The sequence below is a fragment of the Poecile atricapillus genome, chromosome Z (genome assembly GCF_030490865.1).
Source record: "Poecile atricapillus isolate bPoeAtr1 chromosome Z, bPoeAtr1.hap1, whole genome shotgun sequence".
Classification (NCBI taxonomy): Eukaryota; Metazoa; Chordata; class Aves; order Passeriformes; family Paridae; genus Poecile; species Poecile atricapillus.
In genome coordinates, this window is record NC_081289.1 from 26,867,815 (window position 1) to 26,883,662 (window position 15,848).

Below are 15,848 nucleotides of genomic sequence, written 5' to 3' on the forward strand. Positions count from 1 at the left end.
CAGGTTTTGCTATGTGACTGTTAAAACATTCCTTTACTTGAGAGTTACAAAAAATAATTGAACAGAAAGATTTTTCTTAGAAGTGAGGATAAATTTCATTATTATAATGTGGAATGGTTTATAGCTGTTCTTTGGGATGTTGTCAGTAAGAAATTTGATGTAACTGCCAGTTTTCACTTTAGTGTTTCCATAGTGAAACCACAGAATTTTTCCAGCACTTCTGCCAAAACCAGTCAAGTTAGGTTATTTCTGCAAGTATTCTCAAAGCTTGCTGCCATTCAGAATTAATTCCATGGAGATTCTGGTTTCAGCATTCCCAGTTAGTCCTGTATTCAAGGACTAGGAAAAGCCTATATGATTATCAGCAGCACCCTGAGGTCTAGACAGAGAGTCCCCTGTTCAGCAGGATAATTCACTGTGCTTCTGCAGTCTACAAAAAAAGGTTGATGGTGAAAGGTGAAAGGAAAAGCTGAGGTCTCCGTCAGATTACCCAAATGATGAACCATGCTCCTTTTTTAAGACAAGACTGTTTACCTTGATGTCGAGAAAGAAGTGGTGTGAGGAAAAAGCACAGTTTTTTACACAGCCTGGCCTGTGTAAAATATTTTAATGCTGCTTTAGGAATTATTTAATGGAAGAAGAATGTATTTTGGAGGCATTTAAGTGAGTAGGAAAGAGAAAACGATCATAAGTGTCTCATTATGCCTTCTCTCTCTATTGTGCATCAGTACACTAGAGAAATATAAAGGTTCAGATCGATTCATAGACTTCATAACCATTCATAGAATGGTTAGGCTTGGATGGAACAATATGTTCATTTCAAGGTTCTCTGTTTTAACTTTGGCCATATTTGTACCCCCACGCAACTTCCTTTTCCCTCATTTGAAGCTGTATTATAAAATGGGGGGAAAGAAGGAAGAAAGTAGCACTTCCTTAAGTATTTGCACATACGGATCCCATTCATATGTCCATGTTGCTGTTGCACACAAGGAATGGAATCTGTCTGTACAGAGCACCTGGGAGAACAGCTGTTACTGGAGGTAAGTAACAAGCTGTTACTCCTGCAGAAGGAATGTAGGCAACAACTGCTGAGAAAGCATTAGTTCAGACGGAATGGACATTGGTGGGTTTGGCAGCAAAGTCACTGACTTCCTGTGACTGTTTCATAAACTACAGAAACAAAGAAGCACCAAAATAAATTTAAAAAAATTTCATTGTAGAGATATTTCCCGATTTGCAAAAACCTTTTAAATACTAGTTTATCTAAATTCTGCTGAAATCGAAGAGCTGGAGACTAAGACATTCTGGTTCCTGTGTTACAAATTCTGATGACTGGGGACAATGAGAAGTACAAGTTGTATATAATAACTGGAAAAGCTGTCAATGTGATAGAGACCATGTCAGAAACTCAGAGAGGGAAAAGTGAACTCAAGCTGTAAGTGAACAGGAAAGATAATTTAGATTATTCCATACTAAAGCAATCACCATGTAATTGTGAAAAGTCAAGGCATGCCAGTTCCTGTTTGAAAATCAACTTCTGTCACCTTTGCTTACTTCCTACTTCTTCCATCTGTTATTCTTTCTGAGAGCAAAATATCTTTCAATTGCTGATGAAGTCAGGATTGATGTTTGGAGAAAGAATTACAAACATCTGTTTCATCCTGGCTGTTCTTCCTCAGATTGACGGGTCAACCTTGAGGACGATCTGCATGCAGCATGGCCCACTGCTGACATTCCATCTGAACCTGACCCAGGGCACCGCCCTCATCCGATATAACACCAAACAGGAGGCGGCCAAGGCCCAGACTGCACTGCACATGTAAGCAAGTTTTTGAGACAACAATCTCAAAAATTGGGGTGTGGGATTGATGGTGTAAGCCACTAAACTCAGTGAAAACTTTTGAGTTACACTAATCTCCTGAATTCCAAAGTCTTTTAACTGTTCTTCATCTGTTTTGTTTGTAAAGTGGCATATGTGTATTTACCTACATGGTATAGTCAGTTTTATCACTCTTGGTGTTAACATTCAGGGTCTTAGTTTAAATTCAAAAGATTTTGTTCAGGCATAATTGAACATTGGAACAAGGGGTTTGGGGTGGTTTGTTTTGGTTTGTTTTTTTCCCCATATTAAATGAAAGTTCTTGTGTTTTGAATGAGTTTCACTGTCAAAAACTGCTGACATTTTCCATGTCCACTCCATTGCAGCGATGTAGCCGATACCTCTTTTGGTTTGGGCACCTATTAGTGTTGTTCCTGTGCTTTCTGAATCCCTTACCCTTACCTCTTGGCTCTAACTACTTTTTTTTCTTATGTGTACCTTGGCCTGTTAGGTGTGTGTTGGGAAACACTACCATCCTGGCTGAGTTTGCCACAGATGAAGAGGTTAGTCGCTTTTTGGCACAAGCTCAGCCCCCTACACCTACAGCAACCCCGAGTGCACCCGCAGCAGGCTGGCAATCCCTGGAGACAGGACAGAACCAGACAGATCCAGTTGGACCTGCTTTGAATCTCTTTGGTGGGTCAACAGGGCTTGGGCAGTGGAGCAGTGGTGGCGGCGGCAGCAGTGGGGGTGATCTCACTGGCGCTTCATTGTGGGGGCCCCCAAACTATTCTTCAAGCTTGTGGGGGGTCCCAAGCGTAGAGGATCCACACAGAATGGGCAGCCCTGCTCCCTTACTACCTGGAGACCTTCTGGGAGGAGGGTCGGATTCAATCTGAACTTAGAACTTTCAACTCTGACCTCGTGACCTTTTTTGGAACAGCAGCAGCACTAACTTGACCTTTTTCGTTTTTTTCAACTTGCAATAAATACATTTATAAAAGGAAAAAAGAAAACGGAGAAAGAAAAAAAAGGTGGGTCATTGACAGACTGTCTGAGCACATAGTTGCCTCCCTTATATAACTTCAGTTTTTTCGTTTGGAATATGAATCCAAAAAGAGAACATATCACTCTTGAAATACTTGAATCGTGAACGCCAACTTAGAAAGACAATGTGAAGCAAGTACACATACCATTTAAATTTAAGCAGAAAAAATTAAAAAAATTAGTTTCTAGTTTTTCACTTTTTCATGTTATACGGAAGTTGTTGCTAAGAAACATATATACTGAAAAAATAGCTTTTTAACTTTGTTTGCACTGGGTGTGTTTCCGTCCTTAGGTCTACCATGTTGGGCTGGGGTTGGGGAGGGGTTCAAAAGAATAAGGGGAGGGAGGGGAAGACTTGACGGAGCCTCACTTTAAAAACAAAACAAAACAAAAAACCTAGAAAAAAAATTAAAAAATTAAAAACCCACAAAAAAAAACAAAACAGAAAAAACAAACAAAACAAAAAAACCAACACTTTGTGATTGGCTGGTTGATAAGTACCAGTGTGTTCTGGCACATGTAACTGCCCACGTGTGCTTGTTTCTGTGTGAGTGCGTGTGCACATGTTTGTGTGTGTGCATTTTTTTCTCTATATATATAATCTTGAAACGCTGCATTGCTGATGGTCTACGGGCTGGCTGGCCATCTGCATGTCTTGATTCTGAAAGCAAGACAGGCATGGTGGAGTCCCTGTGGCTGAAGCAGAATCCAGTTGGGCTGGATTAAAATCTCTCAGTAGGTTTTTTTAAATTCATTTTAGCAGGGTGCTATCTCAAATCTGCAGATCATAGAGTGGATAGTTGCTTCCTAGCCCTTGTTCTAACCCTGTGGTAGAGCAGAACACTGCCATATCCAAAGGATTATGGGAGAGGGGAGACAATGTTGTCTTTTGAGTAACAGTCTCTTTATTTATGTCTGCTTGTGGGGTTTTTGTACTGAATGAACCCTAGAGTGTTTGTTATATAATGCAAGCCATTCATTTCTTCCAACAGGGGAAAAGAGGATTAAAGAAGACATTGCCATTTTTTGTGCAGCTAGACAAATGTTCTTTTCCAGTCTCTTGCAAGCTTCGATACCTTTAAAAATAGGTTTCTTTTCCCCCCCAAACCTAAATAAGCACCTGTGCTCATTCTAGAGGAATCCATCCAAAGCCTGAAAATCCAGCCCAACTAAATTAGCCTTTTAGTTGATTTACTGCTTCTATTAAAACTGACAAAAAACTAAATGGTGTCAGCAAAGTGCTGGCCAGCCTGCCTCATCTCCTGAAAGCACATGCAGCTAACTCCTTCCTGCGTCCTTCATGGTGAGCGTTACCTGTGCCAGGCCTTGGTGCCATTACAGCGCCAGACCATCACTGACAGAAACGTTTACTTACGAATGTTCTTAAACCAGTGTGTACTTCAAAGGTTTCCTTTTGTTTCTCTGTGTTGTGTTTTTTCCTGTGTACGTGGTTTTGCTTAGGGAGGTATATAACTAGCAAAGACTTTTTTTTTTTAAAGAAGTATTGCACCTTTTTGTTTTTACTTTTTTCCTGTACTGTTGCTTTTTAATTTCTGTATTTAAGGAAAGGTTTGGGTTTTTTTAGCATCAGTGTAGTAGTACTCTGGGCAGGATAGGGGTGACCTATAATCCACAGTGATAGCCAGTGTGTGCGTGCATGTGTACGCTGGGAACAAAACTTCTAAGACCTGTTGAAAAGAGTTGTAGCAGACTTGAAGGAACATCCCTTGACACAAAGCAGGAAGTCTTTTGTGGAGGTGGGGCCGGGGGAAGAGGGAAGAGAGAAGCCGGTACTTTTTCCGTAAGTGCTAGGACTTCCGTGCGGCATTGTCCGGCTGTTACACGGTCTAATGAAGTGCCGACCTTCTGTACCAGCACATACCTGTCCATTCCAGCCCTCAGAGGGAGCAGTGCTTTATCACCTGGCGGAGGGGGACAGATAGGGGAGTCTGTTTCTTCAGCGCTTTCATTGAAGGATATGACCATGTGTAATGCATTTAACTCATGGGTTTGGTGGGCAGAAGCAAAAACAGATGCAAGTCATGGAGGGGGGAAGTTGGTGCAAGTGTGTATGTGTGTGTGTGTGTATGCCTGTGTGCTGGGGGTGGGAGGGAAGGGCTAGGGAATTACATGGCTGTTTTATTTAATTCGCCCTTTTTATGTAAACCCAGTGTCACAAGGAAGACTGACTGAGGGAAATGCTGCATATACACATGCCTGTAGATTTGTATGCAAAGCATTACGTGGTAAAAAAGTATGAGTAGGTTTGTATTTGTTTAGTAAACTGGAGTGTGCAGCATACTCTGGCCCCTTTGGAAAATACTTTCCTATCATGTCTCCTCCATCTATCCCACCATGCACAAAGAAACAAAATGCTCTCTTTCAGCTCCTGCTAGCTGGCTAGTGCCCCTCGTGTGCAGGCATCTGTACAGCTTTGTTTCTGCTCAAAGACCAAGTGCACTCGGACATGCAGAGCAGGTTCTTAAAAGTCCTGTGCCAGCAGTACTTCCTAGTGAAGCACCTTTGGCCTGAGCAAGCCAGTATCTGTTGTGTCACATGATTTGCTATACATGCTGGTTCATTGCTGTGTTCCACCCTCACTTCTCTCTCCCAACCTGCCCTAAGGTCCCTTTACCTGCACTTTGGGCTAGATGAGTTCATTGCGATACTACGGTGAAAGCCGGGTGCTAGAGCCCCTCTTGTTTACAAGACATAATGAGGGATTTGAAATATTTAAAAAGAAAAGCTAAATTGTTCTTCCATTGTAAGCTTAAAGGGAAAAAATTAAAACATTAAAAAAAAAAAAAAAAAAAAAAAGACCAAAAAGTGCATATATATATTTTAGATGAAGACTAACTCTGGGAGCATTTAACAGTGTTTTTGTTTTTATTTTAACATTTTATTTTCCTGCTTTAAATTTGCAAGCATTCTCAGGAATTCTAGGGTAGGAAGCCAGTTTTTTGAAGATGGTTTATTTAACCTTATCCTAGATTGATGGCTGTTTCTTGTTGATAAACTTTTACAAGTTCCTGGATCTTCAAAATGTTTGAAAGTTTTTACTTTAAAATAAAAATGCTAAAAAAAAAAAAGAAAAAGAAAAAGCAAAAAATAAAAAACCTCCAAATGTTACTGTCAAGCGAGGGATCAAGAATTTTAAAGACTTTCTAAATTAAGATACATTAAGAAAACTTCTCAATATCAGCAACAGGAATTCATTGCAATCCTAAACAATTTGTGGGAGAAGGGTTATTGTTTATTGTGCTTTGTTACTCATGCAGACGCGTGCAGTTGCATGGAGAAGAGAAGTGTGTGAATGGAAACCTACTATTCCCTCTTGATTGAAACTAAAACAAAAATATCCTTCCAAGCACCTTTTTAATAGCAGAGTGAAAGTATAAATCTTATTAAAGTGCAGTAGAGTTTAACTGAAAGAATCCTTGGTTAGGATGACTAGCAGGAAATACACGATGGTGCTTCTTTGAACCACTTCTGAGCAGTGCTAAAAAAAACAGTGCTGGCAGAATACTCAGTAATGAAGTAGTTTTATTAGCCTGCCTTTTTCAGTACAGAAAAAAAATAATATAGAAAAACTCCACACAAATGTACATTGGAAGTCAACTGTCCTGTTTTCAGCTACTTGGTGAGTTTAATTCCCACTTGGAGATTCACTGCTTGCTTTTCTTCATCCACCCCACCTCCCAATCTTTCTGTTTCATTCTATATGAGGGAAATAGCTGTTAAACTCCTCTGTTCACCCTGTTGCTGCTGGCTGTCAGGGCTTAGAGTCTTGAACTTAAAAGTTCGGTGTTGGGATGGTCAGCTTCTGCCTCCCAGCTCTAGGGGTCAGGGGCTTACTCTGCCTGAAACAGCTCGGCTCAAACCACAAAAACCACGCTAGTGCCTTGTTACATGCACCCACATGCCCTACAGTAGGGGAGGGGAGGGAAGACGAGGCAAAGTGAGGCAGTGTAGCCACTTCATGGAAATAGATGTGCCCATTCTTAAGGGAAGAGCATGCCGTGTGAGCAAGTTGTGCAATGAGTTACTTAATAGTAGTTAAGTTATTATTATTATTATTAATAAAAGAAATCAGATGCCAAATTCTGTCTTTCTCATAGCCCAGTGTTTTCATGTTGTGCTGCGTGTGCATGTAAGTCTATTGAAAATAATGCATCAGTAGTAACAATAATGTGCTTTAAAAATCCTGTCGTGGGCCAGTAGAAGGAGGGTTTACTTAGAAAGTTTAGGATTTTATTTTATTAGTTTTTTTTTTAATGATAGAATTTGAGTGCTTTGCCAGAAGCTGTGTTTTATCAAATTAGCAGTGTCCTAAAAGAGAGAAAACCATAGCATTTGGTCAAAAAAGCTGACAGACTTGACATTCACTTTGGAAGTGGATTGTGACTGACTACTGAAGGGTTGACAGTCTTAAGTTTCAGCAGTCTGCTGGGTCCAAACCTGTTGTAGTACAACAATCTGCTCCTTGTTTCCTGAATGTGCATCCTGTAAGTGTTAGTGACTGTCTCCTCAGGGACAGTTTCCCTGCATTGTCAAAGTAACATTAATCTGTTTTCCAGCTACAGTTGACTGATCTGTATGGCTTAGTCATGGCACTCCCAACCATTTCAAGTAGTGTCTGAGAATTGTGCTAACCAGACTCAACTACTGGGGACACCCGTTGCTTAATGTTGTAAAAATTCTGCTACCATTTGAGCTCCTAACAGTGAAAAGTCAGCAGGAATTGATGTTAGGAGATTTCTGGCCTTTTTCACAACTGTTCCTGGGAAGGGGTCATTGGCAGCGTCTTGTTGGCAAGGTAGGGAGAAGAGGCTGGAGAAAGCACAGTTTGGAATAGGCTAAGGGCATCTCTTTCCAGATAAAAATCCAGCCACTTTGCTCACCTTACCTTGCAGTGTCTATCAAGCTGAGAGTTTTTAATCTGTCTGCTAATTCTTTGCTCCATTTGAGGATTTTGTCTTAGCAGTGACAGCAGAGTCTAGCAAGCAAAACAAAGTGTTGTATAGCTCAGAAACCTGTGTTTAGACTTCTGACATTTACTTTGGAATACTTGCCATCTTTTCCCAGTGTTTTTATGTTTCTACCTGGACACTTGCCTAGCAGTCTTGAGAGTGGGGTTTTATTGGTTTGGGTTTTTTTTACAATCACAAGGTGTCAGGTTTTTATTACTTTTTTTTTTTATCGTCCTTCACATTAAGTGGCTTTTGTAATGAGTAAGAATGTTAAGCCAAGTATGTTTTTACCTCTGCAATATAAACAGGCTGTTTTCAAAAAAAACTGGGTGGGATAACCACCTCAAAAATTACATAACAAACATTTGTATTAAGTTGTCCTCCTTTTCTTTTTTTACCGTGAAATTTCTGAGCATTTATTCCTTAGAACTTTTGCCCTATTTTTCTTCCTAAAAATGCTGCCACATCTTCCACTGTGTCCTAATAGTGTATCCAAATAGTACTGTAGTTTTTTAGGGGGAAATTTTGGTTAGGTTGGGTTTTTTTGCTTCATTCTTTACTATGCTTATCTCTTAGGTTTCTGATTTTGTTTGTGCATATTGTTTTCCTATTGACTTTAAGAGGAGCGGTGTTTATGTATCTGAGCTACCCAAATTTGACCAAGCCTGGTCAAGAAAATGAGCTGGATCAGGGTTAATGTAGCAGAGGAGGACCTGTTTCCAGTGTGTGTTGCATATATCGCCTTCACTGTAAATCATGTGACCTTAGTATCCAGGTTCTCGAGTGGATTGAAACGCAGTTTTTGTAGAGACTGGTTAACATCTCAGGGTAATAGTCCTGATTGAGTAGAAGGTAGGGGTTTTTTTCGAAAGATGTAAAGTTCCCGTAAGAGAAGCAGCTTTCTTAATTGTAAATATGCATGCATGCTTTGTGGGCAGGAAAGTAATACCAGGACAACTATGTTGAAATTAATTTTGAGGGAAAACCCCAATAAACAAATGCTGTTGAAGTGCAACTTTGGTCCTGAATCTGAAGCAACATACACAGAATCTGTTGGTTTGTCTAAATTATTTTGCACACAATATCATTTCAGTTCTGTAGTTCATTTGCCACTGTTTTGCAGTTTTAGGAACTGATACTGTTAGATCATATCGGTCATTCCCACTGTGATCAAAATACGGATATGTAAAACCCAAACTCTTTCTTCCCCTTTACCCCTAGTACTAGGCTTCCACCTGTGGCAGAAGGATGTTAACAGTAATGGGGAGAAATATGTGAAGTTTCCCAATGTAAACAGAGTTGCTACTCCCAGTTGTCCTGAATTCACATCCAAACTTAAACCACAAAGCAACAGTTAGGCTGTAGCAGACCTGCTGGTTGGACTAAATGACAGGAGCCAAACTGGAGATTTTTAGCAGTCTTGCTAGTCCATGTGCTTCACAATGTTTTGCATAAGTGTCCCATGACTGTAAATACCAGTGTTGCTGAATTTTACCAAAGTTCCCTTGCAGTAGATAATAGGAAACAGGTCCATTTTATAGTGACTCACCAAGCAGAGCTTTGCCTACAGTAGACCTTAAGGGTCTGTCTACATTGCTGTTAAAATTGAGTCAGGGTCCTGTTTAAAATTACAGCGCTCTATTTTGTGGTGTTACGTGACTTTAAACTTTGTGATGTAGTAACTGTAGCTTCTGATCCTTGTATGAAAAGTGATTTAAGGTTTCATGTGTGCTACAAGAAGCGCCACAGCTCCTGATGGGTTGGAGCCTACTTTTAAAACTTGTCAGGCCGCAATAGATGCAGTTTCATCTGTAGCATTGAGCAGGCAACATCTGTTTGCATCCACAGTTTGCCTGCGCATTGCTTTTCATCGAGCTATGCAGGAAAGCTTTTCTCCAGAAGTCTCCCAGAGTCCTAGCAAGCTTCTAGCAAATCAAGTGCCCTCTGCAAAAGAGCCATTTTTGCCCTGTGTGTGTGATAGTTGGGACTGGTGACATTCAGCAGTGTTAGGGTTCCTGTAAACTTTGTAGTGAGAAAGGGGTTTTTTTGACTTGACTCTGACAGCCTTTCTGTGAAGTAATGCAGAGTACTCCAGGGAAAAAGAAAAAGAACAAAAAAAGGGAAGAATGTATTGTGCGAGCCAGCGTTAAGTATTTAAGTATTTTAGCAGCAAACATCCTTGACTGTGGTGGGCAGAAGGGAAGAGACTGGAGAATTTTGCATGAGTGCACAATACAAGGAGCAGGCTGTGTGTTTGGCAAGAAATGTTTCCTTCAGCACTAAATGCCTCTTCTTGGCTATTGGTGCATGTTGTTACATTCGCAGAACTAACATTCTCTTTTTGTTTGTTTGTTTTTATTAATTGAGACAAAGTGGAAGCTCCTCCTCTTTCAGATGAAAAGCAACCAACCATAAGTGGTCATTTTCTTAATCATTTACTGTTGAGCAGGTTGCACAGCTTGTTAGAATAGCTATTATAGTGACATGGTTATGATATTATGTGCTTTCTTTCCCCTCCCTCTCCCTGCCAGATGTGGCTTACCCTTGCTATATAAGGCGCTGTGTGGGTTTTTTTGTTTTGTTTTGGGGACATGTGGAGAAGAAGCAAAATGAAGTGAAAATGCAAGCCAAGGTAGAACAGCCTTACTTTAGGGGGTAGCCTTACAACAGAGCTTTATAGTGAGTGTGCTGTATTCCAAAATATGTAAGCCAAAAACAAACAAAAAAGCATTCATTTATGCAAAAAAAATTAAAAGAGGTGTTGGAAGACTTCTTTAATATGTACCTTCTAAAGGTGGAGTAAGGTCTCACCAAGTGATACGTTATTGTGATACTTCTTGCCGGGTCAGTAGGAATGGGTTGGGGTATAAGCGCTTAACGTTTCCTCCTATGTTTTTACAAGCAGTAAGTTAAATGTGGTATTTATGAATGTGCCTTTGTGAGTATAGTGACTGTCTAATTGAGGAGACCGATGGGGCTGGAGGGGAGACAATGGTCAATTTATTCTTTCAAGAGGTCAGACATTGAGATTGCAGCCCACTGGTCCCTTTTGACAAGCAGCATCATTGGCTGGTCTCTACACTGCACAATACGTATTCATATGTGGTAGAGATTGGGGTGGGGGTGCGAAGGGATGTCATGTGATGCACAGAAGCTGTTGATAATTTTAGGCTAGTCTGCCATTGCAGGTTGAGTTTGTATATGTATTGTGTGGCTTCTCTTTATGTTTGTGTGCATGAGTGTGAGTGCGTGTGGCTGTGGTTTTTTGTAAGCACTGGAGAAATTAAATACAGTGATGTTTGAGACAAATTTATACATGTAGAGAAGATGATGTTTTGTAGCTTCTGTTAAATAGTGGGTGCAGGCACGCTTTTACCCTCTCTGCCCATGTCCTGATAAGCGAAACAGGAATTTTTTTTCAACCCTTCAACTTCCAGCACACTTAACGTTGCCATTTAAATGAACAGGGTATTACACGAGAAGAAAAAAAAAGTTTTTGAAATGGTGAGGTAGAAGTGTTTAAAAGGAAAAAAAATCTGAAGTAATTTTTTGTTTCTTCGAAGCTGTTTGTAGCTAAACATGGGAATCTGCAGTGTCTCCTTCCATTTGTTTTTTTTCCCTAATAATTCACCTCTTCGTCCCACCCAAAACATGAGGTGTACAAGATCAAGAGCTGTTGTTGTAGCGCTTTGTAATTCCCACCCTGAAAAGAAACTCTGGTGGGATCCCTCAGCTCTATTCAGGAAGACAAAGAGAGGAGAGACTCTGCAGCTTTCTTTGCTTCGCTCTCATTCCTCTCTAATGGCCTTGAAATGTATTATTATGCAAATGTGAATTTTGATACTGAACTTAAGAAGAGGTTGTTTGTTCTTTTTTCAAAAAAAAAAAAAGGTCCCATATGTGGTCAGCATTGCTTCTTTATTTTGTAAGTGAATTGTAAACTATGCATTCTGCAAAGGGGGTGTAGGGGACAAAGATACTTTGCTAAACTGTTCAGGAGTTTCTGTGTCCATGGCATATCCATTATAATTTGGGGAAGTGGGGAAGTGATAACTTTGAATTAAGAAGGAATTTATAAGAACCTTTCTTTTGTCAGAAGCTGGCCAATGGATAACTGGGCAGAGATTTGAATAAGCAATGTTGGCTGCAAAACAAAATCAGCTCTCAGCCTTGCACAGGGCTATGAATTCAGCCACACAGTGTTAACCCAGGGCCAAAAGGGCAAATGGGACACCAGGTCTACCTGGGGAATATCTACCATTTCCTGTGCTCTGGCCCTTGTTAAGCTCAGGAAACCCACTGCCACAGGCACTGGTTGTTTTGGATTTACTACTTATTTTCCATTTCAGCAGTCCTTGTGCTCTTCCAGGAGAACTGGAACATGGCTGGTCCTTGATGTCCACATTTCCTTATCCCTAACATTTTCTTTGCTGCTGTTTCTGGTACTGTTCATACAGTGACAGAGCAGCTGTGGGCAGGATGGTGGAGATGGTACTTCCTAGTGCTGATCAAAGCCCAACTATGAGGACTGTGATTTTTCAGCATCAGCAGCTACTGGTGCTTTGTCGTCTGGTGTTGCTGCCAGTGACTTAGCACTAATGTTCACAGTATGTGAAATTTTAGGGAAAGTAGACTGATATGTAGACCAGGTCCTCTCTTTTTAAAAAGAACTATCTTGTTTTTATTATTAGGTGGTATCATAATGGTCATTAAAAAGGATTTACTTCCTCACATCTCCAAAATGCAATCATTGTGAATTCTGTGCATTCCTGGAAGGTTGCTGAGCTTCCAGGAAGAGTCTCCTCAGAATAGATTTCACTGCTCTCTCCATCATTATAATAGGGACCTTTTGACTTGACTTTTTCCTTTGTCCATGGTGAACCATGGTACTGGCATTATCTTAGGTGTAATATCATAAACTGAGAGATTATCCTGCCTGTATTCAGTGTTTTCATGCAGCAATTTTATTTTTGTTGACATTCACAGTACTGTAATAAGTAATAGACTTGATGATCACTCTCGCATCTGTGCCTGCCTTGCAGATGTGATCTTATCAGGGTTCCACTCTGTCAGAATGCCTTTTAAAAAAAAAAAAAAAAAAAAAATCAGAAGCTTAAACTCATTCACAAAAATACCTCGTGGTACATTTTCCCTTCTGATGTAACCTTCTAAATCTTAGTTTTTCTTCTAAACTTGATGGGCTTTTATTTCCATCTGTTATCTCCTTTGTAAAAAGATACTTCAGCTAGTGGTTTTGAGTAAAGGTCGGGAAGCCTGAAACTCCTGAATTTTAACATTGGCCATTACTCTTCCCTTGCCTTGGGCAAGTCATTTAACTACTTTGCCTTTGTTTTTTCACTTGTAAAGTGGGGTTGTTAATAATACTTACCTACCTCACAGGGGTTTTGTGAGGATCAACTAGTAATGTTTGTCAAGTGCTCTAAAGGAAAAAGCATGATAGAAGTATTATGAGGTTTTCACAGCAAGATCACTAGTTCTTTTTACATTATTTGCTTGTGTGGAGGGAGATAACCCTTTTTTTTTTTTTTTAATTATTGAAGCCATCAAACACTCAGATCCTAAATGATAGAAGTTAATAGAGATTCAGTTACTTACACTCTTCAGTCTTCATGCCTGTTTCTATCATCATCTTCTTGATATAGTTATGCCAGTGTTGCTACAGGTCACATGTACTTTTAGATAAACTTCAAAATTGAAGTACTTTGAGCTTGCTGCTTCTTTCACCAGGCCACCAAATCAGAATAAGTTTGTGTACTTCTCCCTGCTGTTAAATGGCAGTTTTGGTAATGTCATCTTTCAAGTAGACACATCTTTTCCTGCCATCAGGAAGGGGAGGTGGTGGTGTGTAGTTCCAGAGAGGGGACTGTAAAATAAGGAACCTGGCCACTTTATGCTGCTGCTCCAGGGATAAAGGGCAGAGTAGCTTCCTATGTCCTTCCCTGAGTTAATTTCAGTGTGTTACCAGTCACACTGCAAATGCAGTGTCTCTTGTCCACAATATACAGAAGCCATCACCTGCCAATAGAACGTAGGATCAGAGAGTATGATAGTAGACGCTGCTTGTGTATATGCCTTACAGCTCTCCCAGAATGTCTCTGGGGGAGTGGTGGGGGATGAGGTCTTCATTGGGTAAATCCCACAGCTGTCAGGGAACCTCTGCTACTTTCTCCCCTCTCAATCACTTGGTCGCTGTTTCTTTCTTGATGTGCGTCTCAGGGATGTGCGTATGAGCCCATGCCTCTTGGAATTTGGCGTTTGAAATATCAAGAACATGGTTTCTGTATCTGAAACCTTTGTGTCTGACACTCCCTGGTCCTCTCTGTCCTGCACTGCTCCCTGTGGCCTTAGGAACTTCTCTCCACTGTTGCCCTATGCCACCCTCTCCATCTCTGCCAGTAATCAAGGTGAAGTGCATGCAGTGATTCTGCAGAGAAAGAAGCTGAAATGATGCTAGTGCACCTGTGGGATTTACACACAGAGGTATCATGGCTTTCTGCTGCAGCTGCTCTAAAGCCTGCAGAACATCTGATGCACAGTGCTTTTTCTTTCTCATCTAGAAAGCAGAACAAACAGCAGTATAACTCTGATGATGGTAATTCTGTCATGTTTACTTTTAAACTAATTGCTAAATATTTTCCTCAAAGAACCAAAAAAATCCCCACCTTCTAACAAAAATAACCAAATGTAATCTTCCTGGGTGCGGAAGAGGAAAGGGGAGGAGGAAAAGCAGTGACAGGGAAGCGTTCTGATCTATTTTCATCTCCACTGCTCGGCTGGAGGTGTGAAATGCTGCTTTGAGTTCCACAAACATAAGGGATTATGTTTACAAAGGTAAATGCCTTCTACCTGTTCAGGAAACTGGCTACTGGTGGGCATCGGGAGTTTGGCAAGTTTCTCTTCATTGCAAACAAGTAATGGGAGAAGGGTGTGTCTGGAAGAGGAATGGAGAAACAGATTCATTTCATCTAGTCTTCTTGGTAAAATAATGCCACCTTCTTCTCTCCCTATGGAATGGAAGGATGAGGTGGCTGAATAGAAAATCATTGATGTCCAATATGGCTGGATTAGAAAAGGCAGCTTTTCTACTTTGCACATAAATAGAGGTAACAGGAAGGTACAGCTAAAGTCCTCTTGCCTGAAACACTGTCCCCCAGAAGCAGACATTGTAATAATAAAAATAGTGGCTGTGTGTATATTGATGCTATTTGCAAGTTACCTGTAAGTGTTTATTTTTTTTTCTTATACTTGAAATGGCTTACTTTACTAAACTCTTACCATAGTTCTGGTTTCTCCCCTCCTTCTATAGTGTGCAGTAAAGAAAATTACAGGACAAATGGGGAGAACGTAGAGGAGATGACACAATGTCTTGCATATCCAGATTTCATCTTAATTTCCATCCCATACTCTCAGAAATGTTTAAACTTCCTAAGGGTTTTCCATGGACACAGAAACTCAGCACTTTAGAAGGTGCTCTTGTAAGGCTGGCTGCCCCCTTTTCCTCCTTTTCTATATTTTTATTTTACTTTTAGTATAGTGGTACTTAAGATCACTGGTTCACTTAAAAAGAAAAAAACCAATAAAATGTTTAAACTCTACTAATGTACAAATAAGCTGAAATGTTGCATTTTATGTGTATTTTTGCCATAGCAGGTACTGTATTTCTCATGCTGGATTTAGAAAAAAAAGGAAAAAAAAAAGAAAAAAAACAAACAAAAGGGTGATGTTTTATTGGAGTGTGACAAGTTAAGAGTAATAAGGAATTAAGTCGTCGTCATTTCATTGAAACTGAGAGATGGTGTAATACTTATATAAGTTTTCTGAAGGTTTTTTTTTGGGCTTTTAAACAGCTTTTTTGTTGTTTTTTGTTTTTTCGGTTTTTTGTTTGTTTTTGTTTGGGGGTTTTGTTTTTGTTTTTTTTTTTGTTTTTGAAAGATATGATTGTATTATGTGCAACTCAGTTGCTTACATTATAACTACAAACTATTTTTGGG

At 40.1% G+C, this 15,848-nt stretch overlaps 1 protein-coding gene across 12 annotated transcripts in view; it reads left to right on the plus strand.

The window, feature by feature from the left end:
- Positions 1–15,593, plus strand: part of TNRC6B (trinucleotide repeat containing adaptor 6B) — a 134,852-nt gene extending 119,259 nt beyond the window's left edge. For all 12 annotated transcript variants that reach the window (XM_058864544.1, XM_058864535.1, XM_058864548.1 and 9 more), the window contains 2 exons: positions 1,680–1,819; positions 2,331–15,593. In XM_058864544.1, the coding sequence (XP_058720527.1) occupies positions 1,680–1,819; positions 2,331–2,718 (528 nt within the window). In that variant the 3' untranslated portion in view covers positions 2,719–15,593. The remainder of the gene's footprint in view (positions 1–1,679; positions 1,820–2,330) is intronic.
- The last annotated feature ends 255 nt before the right edge of the window (positions 15,594–15,848 follow it).